The 14,094-nt window shown below is 35.5% G+C and overlaps 1 protein-coding gene across 2 annotated transcripts in view; it reads right to left on the bottom strand.

The window, feature by feature from the left end:
* Positions 1 to 14,094, bottom strand: part of Ccs (Copper chaperone for superoxide dismutase) — a 53,995-nt gene that overhangs the window by 26,848 nt on the left and 13,053 nt on the right. For both annotated transcript variants that reach the window (XM_090400541.1, XM_090400542.1), the window contains exons 2-3: positions 7,114 to 7,318; positions 999 to 1,179 (exon numbers count right to left, since the gene is read on the bottom strand). In XM_090400541.1, coding sequence (XP_090256667.1) covers positions 999 to 1,179; positions 7,114 to 7,318 — 386 coding nt within the window. The remainder of the gene's footprint in view (positions 1 to 998; positions 1,180 to 7,113; positions 7,319 to 14,094) is intronic.

The raw sequence follows: 14,094 nt of genomic DNA, 5'->3' as shown, positions 1-14,094 counted from the left end.
GGATGTAAGTTCTGTTTGCTACAAACTTGGTCTACCTACTCACTGATGAGACCTCAAAAAAGGTCGAAACCGGTCTGGGTAGTGACCTTTTCTCATAATGTTAAACAATAATACAGCATATACAAGCATAACAAGCCTTTCCACGAGAATTTGAATTTTTGTGTGCATGTTGGCAGCTAATGTGACTACTATCAAAAAATAATAAAAGCATAAATAACTACACAAAAGAAAAAAGGGCTCAAAAATTATAATCGTGAACTGATATTAGAAATAATGAAAAGAATGGAGAGAGAGACAAGAGCCATAGGTGAAACTGCTCAATCATTAGATATGATTTGTAGTGGGCGGTAGATGGCATTGGTGTAGTTGATGATGGTAGTAGTGGCTCGTTGTAGTTGATGGATTTGAGTGGTGGAGACAGTTGTAGAGTCAGTGTCCTCTCTCGATGAGTCTGTAGACTCTCTGAAGGTGTCATGTAATAATAATAATTCATTTCCGGCCGGCCTGGTTGGCCGAGTGGTTAGTGTATCCACTCTCCAGCCAAAAGGCTGCAGGTTCGAATCCCGCAGTGGGCACGAATGTTTGTGAAAATACTAGTGGTGGTGGTCAGTGGTAGATGGCGTTGGTGGAGATGAAGGTAACTGCAGTTGTTGGAGTGGTAGAGATGGAGAGTTGTAGAGTAGGTACCCTCCCTCAATGAGTCTTTGGACTCCCTGGAGGTGCTATGTAATAATAATAATGATTTGTTTGACTTACTGACAATTTAGATCTAGTATACTAAATAATATTAACAAGTCTGGTAAAGTTAACTGAATTATTTCTTTAATGCAACACGAAAGAGATCAAATCTTGAGTATCATTTCACTGTAATATGTAATCCTATGGCAAATGATCAAGATTTGATTAAGAATATTCTGTGATTAATGTAATTATGAGTGGGCATCAGGTAATTTCAAATTTGTTAATTAATATAATCTGAGTTTACATTATTTACTTACTGTTCACAACCTTTTGAAATATCACCTAATTCATGAATATGCAGTCCATGCTCTCCTTTGGACAGCCCATCAACAGTTCCATCAATAATACAGCAGTTTTGATCAGCTTGTAAAAATCTAACTACACCAATAATATCTTTTCCTGACATTTCTACAACTGCAGCTCCCAAATGGTTTCCGCCTAAAAACAAAAAGAAAAAAAACATGGCACTGAAGTATTATGAGCATCTTTTAATAACTCTCAATAAAATAACTATCAAATTACTGCTGCTTCAAATGTGTCACTTATTTTTTTTATTTACTTTATTTTTTTAATTTTTATATATATATATATATATATATATATATATATATATATACAGGGTGTTCGGGATAAATTTGACATATTTATAATTAATTATATTTTTCCGTAAGTTACATGTATTAACACACACTTCTCTTCATTTAAAAGTTTGGACCCTTCTTCATTCATATACAAGATGTCAGAAAGGATGGATAGCTGGAACCCACCTGAATCATGGAAGAGAATAACTTGTATCATGATGATTCGTGCCCGCCATCAAAATAAGGATATTACGACTGCTGCCCAATGCTCCCTGAATACAGTAAAAACAATCAGGCATGAACTAGAGACTTGCAATGGTGACTACGAGGATGTAGCAAGAAGAAAGATCCCTAGCAGACGATCTGATTGCGTTCGTACAGCAGAATTCCTCGCAAATCTGCAGGAACAGGTGTTGAAGAACCCTGGCATTGGAATTCGGGCTTTGTTCGTGGAGTTGCTAACTGTAGTCAAGCCCTGGATAACAAGGGTAGCCAATGGTAGGCCGTATGTATGGCATCAGGATTCGGCCCCTTGCCACACCTCTGGGAAAAGTCAAAAATGGTTGTCTGAAAATTTCTACGACTTCACCAGTCCAAATGTTTGGCCTCCAAACTCCCCAGACCTTAACCCCATGGATTATTTTGTATGGGGCGCAGTTGAAAAAGACACCAATCGCACTTCCAGTAATACAAAAGCCCAGTTAATGGATAAAATTAAAACAGTTTTTGCGGCCCTTCCCAGGGAGACTGTAGCATCAGCTTGTTCGAGGTTCCGAAGCAGAATTGAAACTGTGATCGATGCTAATGGTGGTTATTTTGAGTAAATCTTGTTGATAGCTTTGTAATTAACTCTGCCTGTAATGTTTGTTTGTCAATTCATTAAATTTAATAGATACAAAGAAGATTTTCTTTTTCCTTACGAAACTGTCAAATTTATCCCGAACACCCTGTATATAGCATTCAAAAGAGAAAGTTGGAGGCAAATAACCATAAAACGGTTATAAAAATGGCCAGAAGAAGATATATATATGAGCTTTTTCAAATGAAGGTGAGTAATCCTATCTTATATGGAGGTAGCAGGGTTTTCTCCCAGAAAAGTTTTTTTATCATGCATATAGACAAATCAGCCATGAGAACATATGCAATTTACAGACAAAAAAATACTACTATTGTTGATGGTGGGTGGCAGATAGCACTGTGTGCAGTTGGAGAATTAAGAAGCGTAGGAGACGAGCCATGTCCATGTCTCCTCCCGTGATGAGATCTTGGAGGTTTGCCTAATAATAACATATTGGATGCTGGTTAGTTGTTTTAGAATTAATGTCCAAGTAGCTAAGGAGATGATGAAGGTGGAGAATGTCTGTAAATGGCATGTATTTTTTGGTTGGTAGGTCTGTTTTGTGGGATTTTTTTTTTTTTTTTTAATCAGACAACAATAACCAGAAATACTTATAAAAGGTTCTTTGTTCCCCAGATGAAATTTGAAACCACGTCTTTTCAATCAAAGGGCAGAATCAGAAATTGTTTCCTATTATAAGACATGATACATCATCACCAAATTCCTGACATGTACCTTGAAAAGGATATACAGGATAATTATAATGGTACTATATGAAAAAGTTACACCATTACTAACTTTGCTTAAACAATTTTCCTCCAAAATCTATTATCTGTCAAGATTTCAACATCATCAGATCTTATATTTCTGTCTTTCACAGTGCTTTTTACTGTAACATTCCATCTGCATCTTGGTCTTTCTCTGGATCTTTTCCTGAACCTGGCAAAGAACACCTGGTTTGCTAATCTTTCCTCTCCCAGTCTGTTTAAGTGACCATACCACATGAGATTAGCTCTACTAACACATTCCTGAATGTTAACAATGGCAAGTTCTTTTCTAATACCCTCATTTTTAATATGATACTGCCATTGATGCCATCTGTTCACTCCACTAATCTTTCTTAGAACTCTCAAGTCTTTGACCAAGTTTATTTCTAACCCAGCTCTCAGATCCATAAGTTAAACTGGTTTGAACATAGTCTTGTATGCAGCTAATTTAGTGTCTGACTAATTTCTTTCTTATTCCATATAAATTTATTCAGCCGACTTCCTACAGACAAGCTTAACTAATTCTGTTGTCTGTTTCCATATTTAATTTACCATCTTCACTAAAAATTGTGCCTAAATAGTTGAAAAGTTTTACTTGTTTTACAGGTTCAACATTCATGACATAGTTAATGTTTTCAATGTACCTGCCTATTTCCACTGTCTTTGTCATTTTATTGCTAATTTATATACCAAATTTATTACAACAGTTATTCAATTTAGTCAGGATATCTTGCGGACTTGTATTGGATTTCTTCAGAAGTAAAACATCATCTGCATAAAGGAAAGAGCTAAGATTAACATCATCAAATTTGATATCAGGTTAGAGGAAGGAGGAAGCCATTCAGTGATTGAGTTCACTTTAACTGAGAAAAGGGTCATACTTAAGACAGAACCTTAAGGAACATCCTCTTCTTGATAATATGACCAAGATAATGTACTTCCCACTCTGACTTAGGACTCAGCTGGAAAGAAAGTTTTTAATATAAATGGGTAGGTGTCCCCTCAAGACGCAGATTAAACAGGTCTTTTAATATACCATTTCTCCAGGTTGTGTCATAAGTCTTTTTAATGTCTAAGAACACTGAAACTACATTTCAGAAAAGTATCTCTTATACATGTTTCTAAGCAGATCAAATGGTCCAAGATTGATTGGTGTTTATGGAAGCCATATTGTGCATTGGAAAGAAGTTTGTTGCTTTCTATATACCTTAGTATCACCACTTCTGGGAGCCAGTCCCAGAAGTGGTGATACTAAGGCAGAAGCAATGGAGAGGTCATATTTACCTATACGAGTTGCCAAAAGGTGTACCACATTATTAAATTGAAAAATGAAAAATAAACTTCCAACATGTTTTTCTGTAAAGCTGCTGTACCAACTTCAACATATGAATTTCCAGACTTTTCCCCCCGTTTGTACAATACAATAATCTACTGTTTATCCCACATTCAAAACAATGCTCTTTCAATTAACTGACCCTACATACCTAGTCTAGCCTTAATACTATTGCGACTTGAACAGCACATAAACCTTTAATCTATCAATAAATCATTTGCAGCTTTCAGCACATAGAAAACCACATGCATAATGTGCATAAGTCTGAGGCTACATATTGATAACGACAAAGACAACATTTCAAATGACTACAGAAACACTTCAGGCTGGTGATGCGTGGGGGTGTCATTTCTTGCAAGCTGTTCTCTCAAGCTACAACCACAATTTGAAATCAAACAGATTTAGATTGGGACTTCCAAATGGCCAATCAGATGGCAAAATGTAATTGGACATATTTGCCTCCAACCATTGTTATATGGTATTTCTACCGTGAAGCAAGGCGTTGTTCAGCAGCCATGCAACAAGTTCCATCATGGATGTCTCCCCCCCCCCCCAACCAGACCATCAGTGACAAGGTGATGACTTCTCTGAATCCTGGATGCTATGGTTGCACAGCATACCATAATGCAGTATATAGCTGATCGTTTTGGCACTTAAATGACTCTTCAATGGTGAAAATCTCATCTGTGAAGAGGATACTCTGGGTCTTGCTTGTGTACCAGTAAAATGATGACAGGCTCTCACCCCAGGTCATCAGTTTGTGCGAAATGTTCATCTCTCACGACATCGCTTTCTGCATTCTCACAGGATTACAGTAGAGGAATGCCTTCAAAGCCCTTCACACAGCTGTTGTGTCCTAGCGCAGTGTGGTCGATATGTTCTTTGGCAGTTAGATACGTCTTCTGTATCATTATAATGGTTAATAGTCTGATACACAAATATCATACTGATCCCAAGTGTTTTTAGAATGTTGAAAACAGATGGCTGCATTCCAGCCTTGTGAAGTGCTATTATAGTTATAGTTACACAGTTCTCATAATCTCCCCACTGAATGTTAACCCATACAGCTAGACAACTCTCTCAACTGATAAATACACAAATGTTGGCTGTGCACAGTGCCACTAACAGAACTGAGCTCATGCAATGGTGTGTGGAAGTTGTAACAGCATATATGGCAAGACTGTATATCAACTGACTTATGGTAAAGCACCATGTAATTGTATTTTACTTATCTGATCCTTCAATTATCAGAATGTCAAATTGCTTTCCCACTATGATTAGATAAAAGGTAGATTACTGTAAATGGGACACTTTCTTAATTTTATTTAATTTCTGGTTTATAAGAAATTAATCAAATTATAATACAGAACTTCCTGTCTAAGGTTTTGTTATCTGTGATTATAAATTACAAAAAACCTCAGACAGAAGCAGGCTTCTTTATGGGGGTCAACATATGGGTTTGTACAGAATATCCTATTTAAGCAAATTATTTCTACATTGTAACTGGGTGGTAGATGTGCTAGACAAGGAGTACTTGCATGCATACCTTAGTAAGTTATCTAGATTTTGCAAAACATTTAACAGAGCAGAAAGTTGGACAAGAGATGATTAGCTGTTTGATGTTTATTAAGGAGTAATGATCACAAGGATGAAAGTCATTAACAGTCTGAAACAGATCTGTTTTAAGGACATTTCTTTAATGATAATGGGAGAGGTTTAATTGGAGATATGCAGTTGTTTGTAAATGATGCATTAGGAAGAACTACGAGCAGCAAAACTGCTGTCTTGCAACTTCCCAGGGGGAATCTGAATAGACTATGTGGACAGAAAAGCCCAATAGCAATTCAATGCAGATAACTCAAGGTTTCACAATTTAGAAGGCAAAGAAAAAAAAAAGGTATGTATTCCAACAAAGAAGCTATAGTAAAGGTAGTGGAGAAGGTTAGAAGACTAGAGTTATGATGAAAAAGGAACTGAAATTCTTTTGAGATAATTACAAGAATTGTAAACACAACAGATTACAACAAGCATTCATCAGTTAGTTCCTTCTTGCAACTGAGGAGGGGGAGAGAGGAGGACATGCACTAATAAACATGCTATTTTTCCATTGGATTAATCAGGCAAATGTTTTCATTATTTGCAGGTTTGATTACCTGATTTTTTTCAAGCAATGAGAATTTGGAAAACATACAGAGAATAGTGACAAAAGTAATGAGTCTGTGGAATGTTGGTATGAGGACAACTTGAGAAAATGTCATCTACACAACTGATAGATAGAGGAAAAGAGGATGCATGATATAATGTATAAATTAATCAATACTTTATATTGGATTAAATCCATGAAGTTACTTAAAAAATGAAAGGAGTAAGAACAAGAGACCATTTCTAAAATTTGTATAAGAAGGATATAAGTAAGGTAGCCACAGGTTTTTGTTTGGAATGTGGACTAGTGGAGTGAACTGCCTAAGCATGAGTGCAAAACAGTAAATAAGTTTTAAGGTACTGTACAATGCAACGAACTCGAATTTTAAATGAGGATATCCCAGAAGAAGTCTTGCAACTATGGAGATCTAACAACACCTTCATTGAAGGAGAAACAATAAAATCCAGTTTACTCAAATTTAATGATTTATAAGAGCACTCCCATTATCAATTGTCAATGAAAAAAAAAAAAAAATTACAAAAATATTAAAAGACAAAAGAAATCAATAACAATCAACATTTACCTTTCCTTTACTATGAAAATACTCTACAAAGTTCATATATAACGTGAAACATAGCTTTAAAATTTTCGATAATATATAATATGAGGAAGAAAAATTCTCATTAATAAAAACTGTACACACCTCTTACCTATTGGCCCATAGCCCTTAAGAACAGCTCGTCGATTAGTTCCTTCTATTACTTGCAATATCTGTGCATGTGGCAAATTACTTTCAACTATTACTTGTTGCTTGTTGACATCAATATCAATATTTTTTATGTCATCTATTTTTTCCAGTGCATCTCGAATTGAATGTGCACAACTATCGCATTTCATCTGAACATCAAATTCCAGCTATAAAAAACACCGAAAGATTAACAAATGATCAGCTCAAATTGGAATTACCCTTCCATAAGGTTACAAAAGTAAACAAGACAACAATAACTTTCATTACAACTTCAGTCATAAAGAAATTTAAATTTTTACAATATAAATATATTTTTTAATCTAAAAAAAGAGATTTTAAAACTTCAATGTTAATATAAGTTTCACTATTATTATTATTTGACACCTCCATGAAGTCCTAAGACTCATCGAGGGAGGACACCTACTCTACACCTCTCCGTCTCCACCACTCAACCTCACCCACAAACACCATCTACTGTCCAATATCACCACTATTATTTTTACAGACAATCACAAACATCCATGCCCACGGCAGGATTCGAACCCACAGCCTTTTGGCTGGAGAGCGGATATGCTAACCACTCGGTCAACCAGGCCTATAATCAGAATTGTAGGCCTGGTTGTACATCATTAATAGGTCTGTTAGTCAGGTCAAGTGTTAATCAAGTCGATAATTGGCATATTTACAATATAGATTTGATCTACATTTAAGGCCTCAATAATGTTTGCTCATTTTTTTGGCATCAATTAAAGATCAATATACTTTTTTAGAATACATGAATTTTTTTCTGAGGTGCGACAGGTATGAAGTATGGCAACGGCTTTTTTTTTGTGTGCACGCTCAGGGGATATATATATGAAAAACCTTTAATGACTAATACCAAGAGATAAAAAGATGACAAGATATATTTAAAAAGATACTACTAGTTTACTAGTTTCGTTGAATAGGTCAACATCCTCAGGTATCACAATCAAAGAAGTATATAAAAAATTACAGAGACTTAAAATTGTAATAATACAATCTCTCTGACATACACGTTGCTTCTGTTCAGTACTGGCGCACTCGCGACAGTGCACAGTATACGTTTGTTTGGAACTCATACTCGCATTTGTTTTTCAAACACGCTACTGTCTTTTTATACTTGGTCTGTTATTACAATTTTAAGTCTCTGTAATTTTTATATACTTCTTCGATTGTGATACCTGAGGATGTTTATCTATTCAACGAAACTAGTAAACTAGTAGTATCTTTTTAAATATATCTTGTCATCTTTTTATTTCTCGGTATTAGTCATTAAAGGTTTTTCATAATATTCCAACCGAGTAAAAATGAATTCTGAAAAAAAAAAAAAAAAAATACACACACACACACACACACACACATATATATAGTTCTGTTGATTTTGTGAAGAGAAAGCCATTGCCTAAAGAACTGTCCAGGATGTGAATGACTTCAGTAGAGAGAGAGAGAGAGATGACTAATTTGGGCAGAGTGGATTGTCCTAGCTCTACCTACTGAAGTTTTGATAACACCATACTGCTGGTAAGGGTGATGATGTGATAGATGATGGATATATCTTCCAGTGTGAGTAGGTTTTATGTAGACAGAAAAGGATAAATATATAATGGATAGCCAGATGACCAATGTGAAGAAAGGGCAAATGTTTTTTGTTTTCTTATTCAATGGTTATTTAATGGAAACTTGGAATGGAATGGAGGCCTTCTTTAAAGTGAAGATAATTTTTGTAATTCACTCAGAGCAGGTGTTTGGATTAGAAGAATGGAAGAAGTAGTCTGACTATGGAAGTCAAGAGGAGAGGTTCTGGATGTCATCCAATTAGGTAAAAAAAAAAAAAAAATAAATTGAGTTGTGAGTCAGCAGTTAGAATTGAAGGAAGTACAGGAAGATGGTTTAATGTTAAATCTGGTGTGAGACAAGGATGTACATTATCCCCTCTGTTATTCATTATCTATATGGATCACATTATGAAGGAATGTGGTATTAAACCTGATATCAAAATTGGAGATGTTAATGTCAGCTCTTTGCTTTATGCGGATGATGTTATACTTCTAAATAAATCCGCTACAAGTCTGCAAGATTCTCTGACTAAATTGAATAGCTGTTGTAATAGATATGGTATGAAGGTCAGCAATAAAAAGACAAAGACAATGAAAATAGGCAGAATCATTGAAAATGTCAACTGTGTTGTGAATGGAGAACCTGTGGAACAAGTAAAACATTTCAGCTACTTAGGCACAATTTTTACTGAAGATGGTAAACTAAATATAGAAATAGACAACAGAATCAGCAAAGCTGGTATGGTGGGAAGTCAATTGAATAAATTCATATGGAATAAGAAAGAAATTAGTCGGAACACTAAATTAGCTGTATACAAGACTGTGTTCAAACCAATTTTAACTTATGGATCTGAGAGCTGGGTCAGAAGTAAAACACTTGACCAAAGACTAGAGACCGTAGATACGAGAGTCCTGAGAAAGATTAGAGGCGTGAACAGATGGCATCAACGGCAATATCATATTAAAAATTAGGATATTAGGAAAGAACTTGACATTGTCAGCATCCAGGAATGCGTTAGCAGAGCTAATCTCAGATGGTATGGTCACTTAAATAGAATGGGAGAGGAAAGATTAGCAAAACAAGTGTTCTCTGCCAGGTTGGCAGGAAATCGACCCAGAGGAAGACCAAGATATAGGTGGATTGATACGGTACAAAGTGCCTTAGACGATAGAAATATAAGATCTGATAATGTTGGAGTCTTGACAAGTAACAGACTGATTTGGAGGAAAATTGCAGATAGGAAGTTAGTAATGATGTAATTTTTTCATGTAGTACTGTCATATCCTGTACACCCCTTGAGGGTACATGGCAGGAATTTGATGATGATGATGATGATGAGAGGATATAAGTTTGAGAGTGACTGGAGGGAGGGAATTCTGTGAGAGATAACTCGCACAAAATTATAATGAGTTAGTGAGAAGAGAGAGAGGTGACCTTTATAGTATATCTGGACAATGAACTGATTAAAAAAAAAACATCAAGGGTATTTGGGAGTGTGTTATCAGGTTGATTTTGTTGGCTGAGTGATTAGTGTATCTGCTTTCTAACCAACAGCTGGCAGGTTTGATCCCACCATGGGTATGGATGTTTGTGATTGTCTTTAGGTGGTGAGTGAATTTTCATGTAACGTGAGATCCTGTCCCACTCATTGGAGATCAGAGTGACTTGAAAAAGTTCAATGTTTGGTCTCCAGAATAGAGTTTCTGGATTAGGTAAAAAATAAAAAATAATTTAGAAAAATTAATCAAAAATTATAAAATGTGTAATACAGGTTTAGTAAATTAAAATTGGAGATCACCAGGACTACATTAGTGATAAGGTTGATAGTTGTGTGATTTGCATTAAGTCAAATGTTTTGTCTTGTCAGCTTAGTCAAATAATGTTGAAAAAGGGAGGTCAGTTGGAGTTGTGGACATTAAGGTCATCTAGGAAAATGATTTAACAGTTTGAAATAGCTATACTACAGAAATTTAGGCTTCAGGGACAAGAAGGTGAAGAAGTCATCAGGTTTTAGAACTTGCAGAGGAGAAAATACAGCAGATGAATGTAAGTGAATGGGGGCAAGGAAACCATATGCCAGAGATATTCAAAAGAGAATTCTAAATTTTGCATTCTTTGGCAAGCAATGTCCAATCTTACAAAGGCAGTATCAGTGGCAAAAGGAATTATACAGTGGATAATTTGAACATTAAAGTGTGATAGTGATGTTTTTTTTTTTTCTGTAGAGATTTGCAATACTTTGGATGTTTTATTTGTTTGAGAGAGGTCTATTTAAATTACAATAACACCACTACTTTTTGATTAGATAATAGAGGAAAAGATAGAGCAGAGACATATAGTAAGAGAAGATATTTTTAGACCAGCGCTTCCCAAACTGTGGGCCGTGACCCCTTGGGGACAGTTAGTTTTGCTGAGGGGAACCATGAAATAATGAAAACAAATTTAAAATGTTTTAAGACTAAGTGTGCCATGTCAAATATGTAATATTTCATTTGATTTTTACAATATTCGCTGTGTATATTATGTATTGAATATAAATACAATAAATATTATAATAATATAAGTCTGTATTATGAATTTTTTTTCCGATGGGAGCCATGAAATATTTTAAGTTTTCCAAGGGGGGGCCCTTTACATCCATAAATTTGGGAAGCACTGTTTTAGACAACCCCTTACAAAGAGTAACCAGTCTCCTTGACATAATGTGGTCTCAACAGTGTTTACCATATACCACTGCTGACAAGGCAGAGTATATGGCAATGAGATTATGTGATGCAACTCCAAGTGATTACTGACAGGTTTGGATCTGTGTAGTTGGTGGCCAGTCTGCAGAACAATTTTAATGCTGTATTTTTGAAACGGAGAGAGAGGTCTGACATGTACGTTTGAAATGCTCTCAATGGGTTTCACTCTCATCATTGCACATAGAAGATGAAGGGATGGGGAACATGATATATGTCACAATACAGGTCATCATCATTACAGAGAATGAATATTGCTGAACATTAAATTTTTTTCTTCTTTGACTATTGCCTCTCGATGGAGGTTGCTAACCATTAAGGTATTATTATTCTTTTCTGTATTGATGAATGGCATCCATATTTCTCATTCCTGTCCTTCTGCCATCTCTTTTGCCTTCAATTTTTCCTTTTATCACTTAGTTTTTTTTATTCCTAATAATGTGTCTATTATATCCTGTCTTTTTCCAAGTTTCATTTCTTAACTCAAGTATCCTCAAGGGGTGTATATTTATCTATAAACTATGTACCTTTTTCATTCCTTCTGTGAACATGATATCTTAAGATGTTGATATATCCTATCTGCATTTTGAATGCTATGCTACCAACTAAAAAAAAAAAAAAAATTTATTCGTTATAATGTGGACATTCAGATTTTAATCTCAATAATACGAGGGATGTCAAGAAAGTAAGCTCCATTTTAAATATTTTCGCTGCGATCGCAATGGTGCGCATGCGTACTGAGTTTGTTGATTTCTTAGCTTGGTGCCATTTTCAGACATTCTTGCAGTGCATATGCTTCTTGGTGTGTGTTTATAATGTCTATGAAAATCGAATTGCCCATGGCATGAGAAATTGCGAGTATGTACTGCCAAGCCCTTTGTGTCAAGCAATCCAGAATAAATGACATTGCATACTTACCAGGGGTGTTGTTTTGATTCATGATAACGCCCGCCCACACACAGCAGGTGTAACACAACTTCTCACCACCTTCAGCTGGGAACGATTCCATCATCCTTCATATAGTCTTGACCTCACGCCAAGCGACTTTCACCTGTTCAAACATCTGAAATCTTTCCTTGGTGGCCAGCGGTTTCAAGATGACAACGAAGTCAAAGAAGCAGTCAATATGTGGTTTGTGTCACAGATGGCAACCTTCTACGATGGAGGTATACAACTCTTGATGCCCGGTTATAAGTGCCTGAACAATGGTGGAAATTATGTAGAAAAGTAGTGAAAGATGTCTACTTTCCAGATGTTTAATTTCCAATAAAGTTTTTTTTTTGCAAGTATATTTTTGTTTCTCTGACAGTGATCGGAACTTACTTTCTGGACGTCCCTTGTATATTATGAGAAGCCATATAGTTGATATACATTAAGTGCTTCATGGCAATTTTTTTCCTCCACTTTTCTTTAAATACTGACAACTGAAGAAAAGATGAATTTTGTTTTGTTTATTGGGATTTTATGTGTAGATCATAAGACAAAAAAAGAAATGGAATTTTTTTGGAAAGAAAAAAAAATCTCATGGATGTATTTTATCAAAAAAAATCGCCTGCCTTTTATTCCCATATAGGGAGCAGGCGAGACCGTTTTAGCACTATTTAACTTTCAGATACTGAGGAGACAATTCATTCTCCCAAAGTTTCCAGGAAAAAACCCGCTTACCTATGCCAGAAATAGACTAACTCAGGAACCAGTTGAAAAAAGGCTTAAAAGTTTCTCTAATTGGCGATTAGAATATTGAACTACGATGCTCTTTCTTTGGGTGATCTAGCACCATGGACGGCACCACTTCCACTGAGCTACACAGGCTCTAGATGTATTTTATTAAAATTTTAAATATTTCTTTATGGATAATTGAAAATGTACTGCAATGCTGACAAAGAATTTTGTGTATTTCAAACTAAGGATTTCCATAGAACTTTCTCTGAACAGCAATTCAGGAATATTATTACTTTTTGGTCAATAGTATATGAGGCAAAGTGCACCAAAACCAATAATGGGAAATGATTCAAATCTGGCAAAACTAAGCAATGTTCCTTACACTTCCAGACATTTTCCTGCAATAGCAACCATTTATGGAAAATCCTCATAATCAAAAAACCATCTTGTTTAATTGATATCAGGATGACATTGTGTGATACTAATTTCATGTATAAAAATACTTCATGCCTGTGCAGCCCTGTGGAAATAGCATTTATATCCATAGTACTAAGACATCCCAAAGAAAGACCACTCCAAGTTTGATTCTGGTTGCTGACTAGCTGCCATGGACAAGTAGGGTTCACCCCCCACCCTTCATCCCACAGCTCAAGAAAATACTTAGAACAAACAATTTCAGACAATAATATATAGTGTTAGGGACTAGATAGCACAAGTTGTATGCATATCTTCTTCTTCCCCAGATGCCAATTAAAATTACTGATAATCTTACGCTAACTACCTGTGGTTGGTTTAGGGTAAAGATTGGCTGTCTCAGTTTCCAAAAGTCAGGGCTAAACGGCCTTGCCTTCTCCCTTTTGGGAATAAAAGATACATTACTGAATTTATATATTTATTCAAAAAATACTGATCCAATACTTCACATAAATTCCTTTCATGCAAAAATTTCTAATAATATCCCT

This window comes from Typopeltis vanoorti, chromosome 11 (assembly GCF_054136105.1).
Source record: "Typopeltis vanoorti isolate ZY-2024b chromosome 11, IOZ_Tvanoo_1.0, whole genome shotgun sequence".
Taxonomy (NCBI): domain Eukaryota; kingdom Metazoa; phylum Arthropoda; class Arachnida; order Uropygi; family Thelyphonidae; genus Typopeltis; species Typopeltis vanoorti.
The sequence above is the reverse complement of the archived record's forward strand: the minus strand, read 5'-3'. Positions and strand labels throughout refer to the sequence as shown.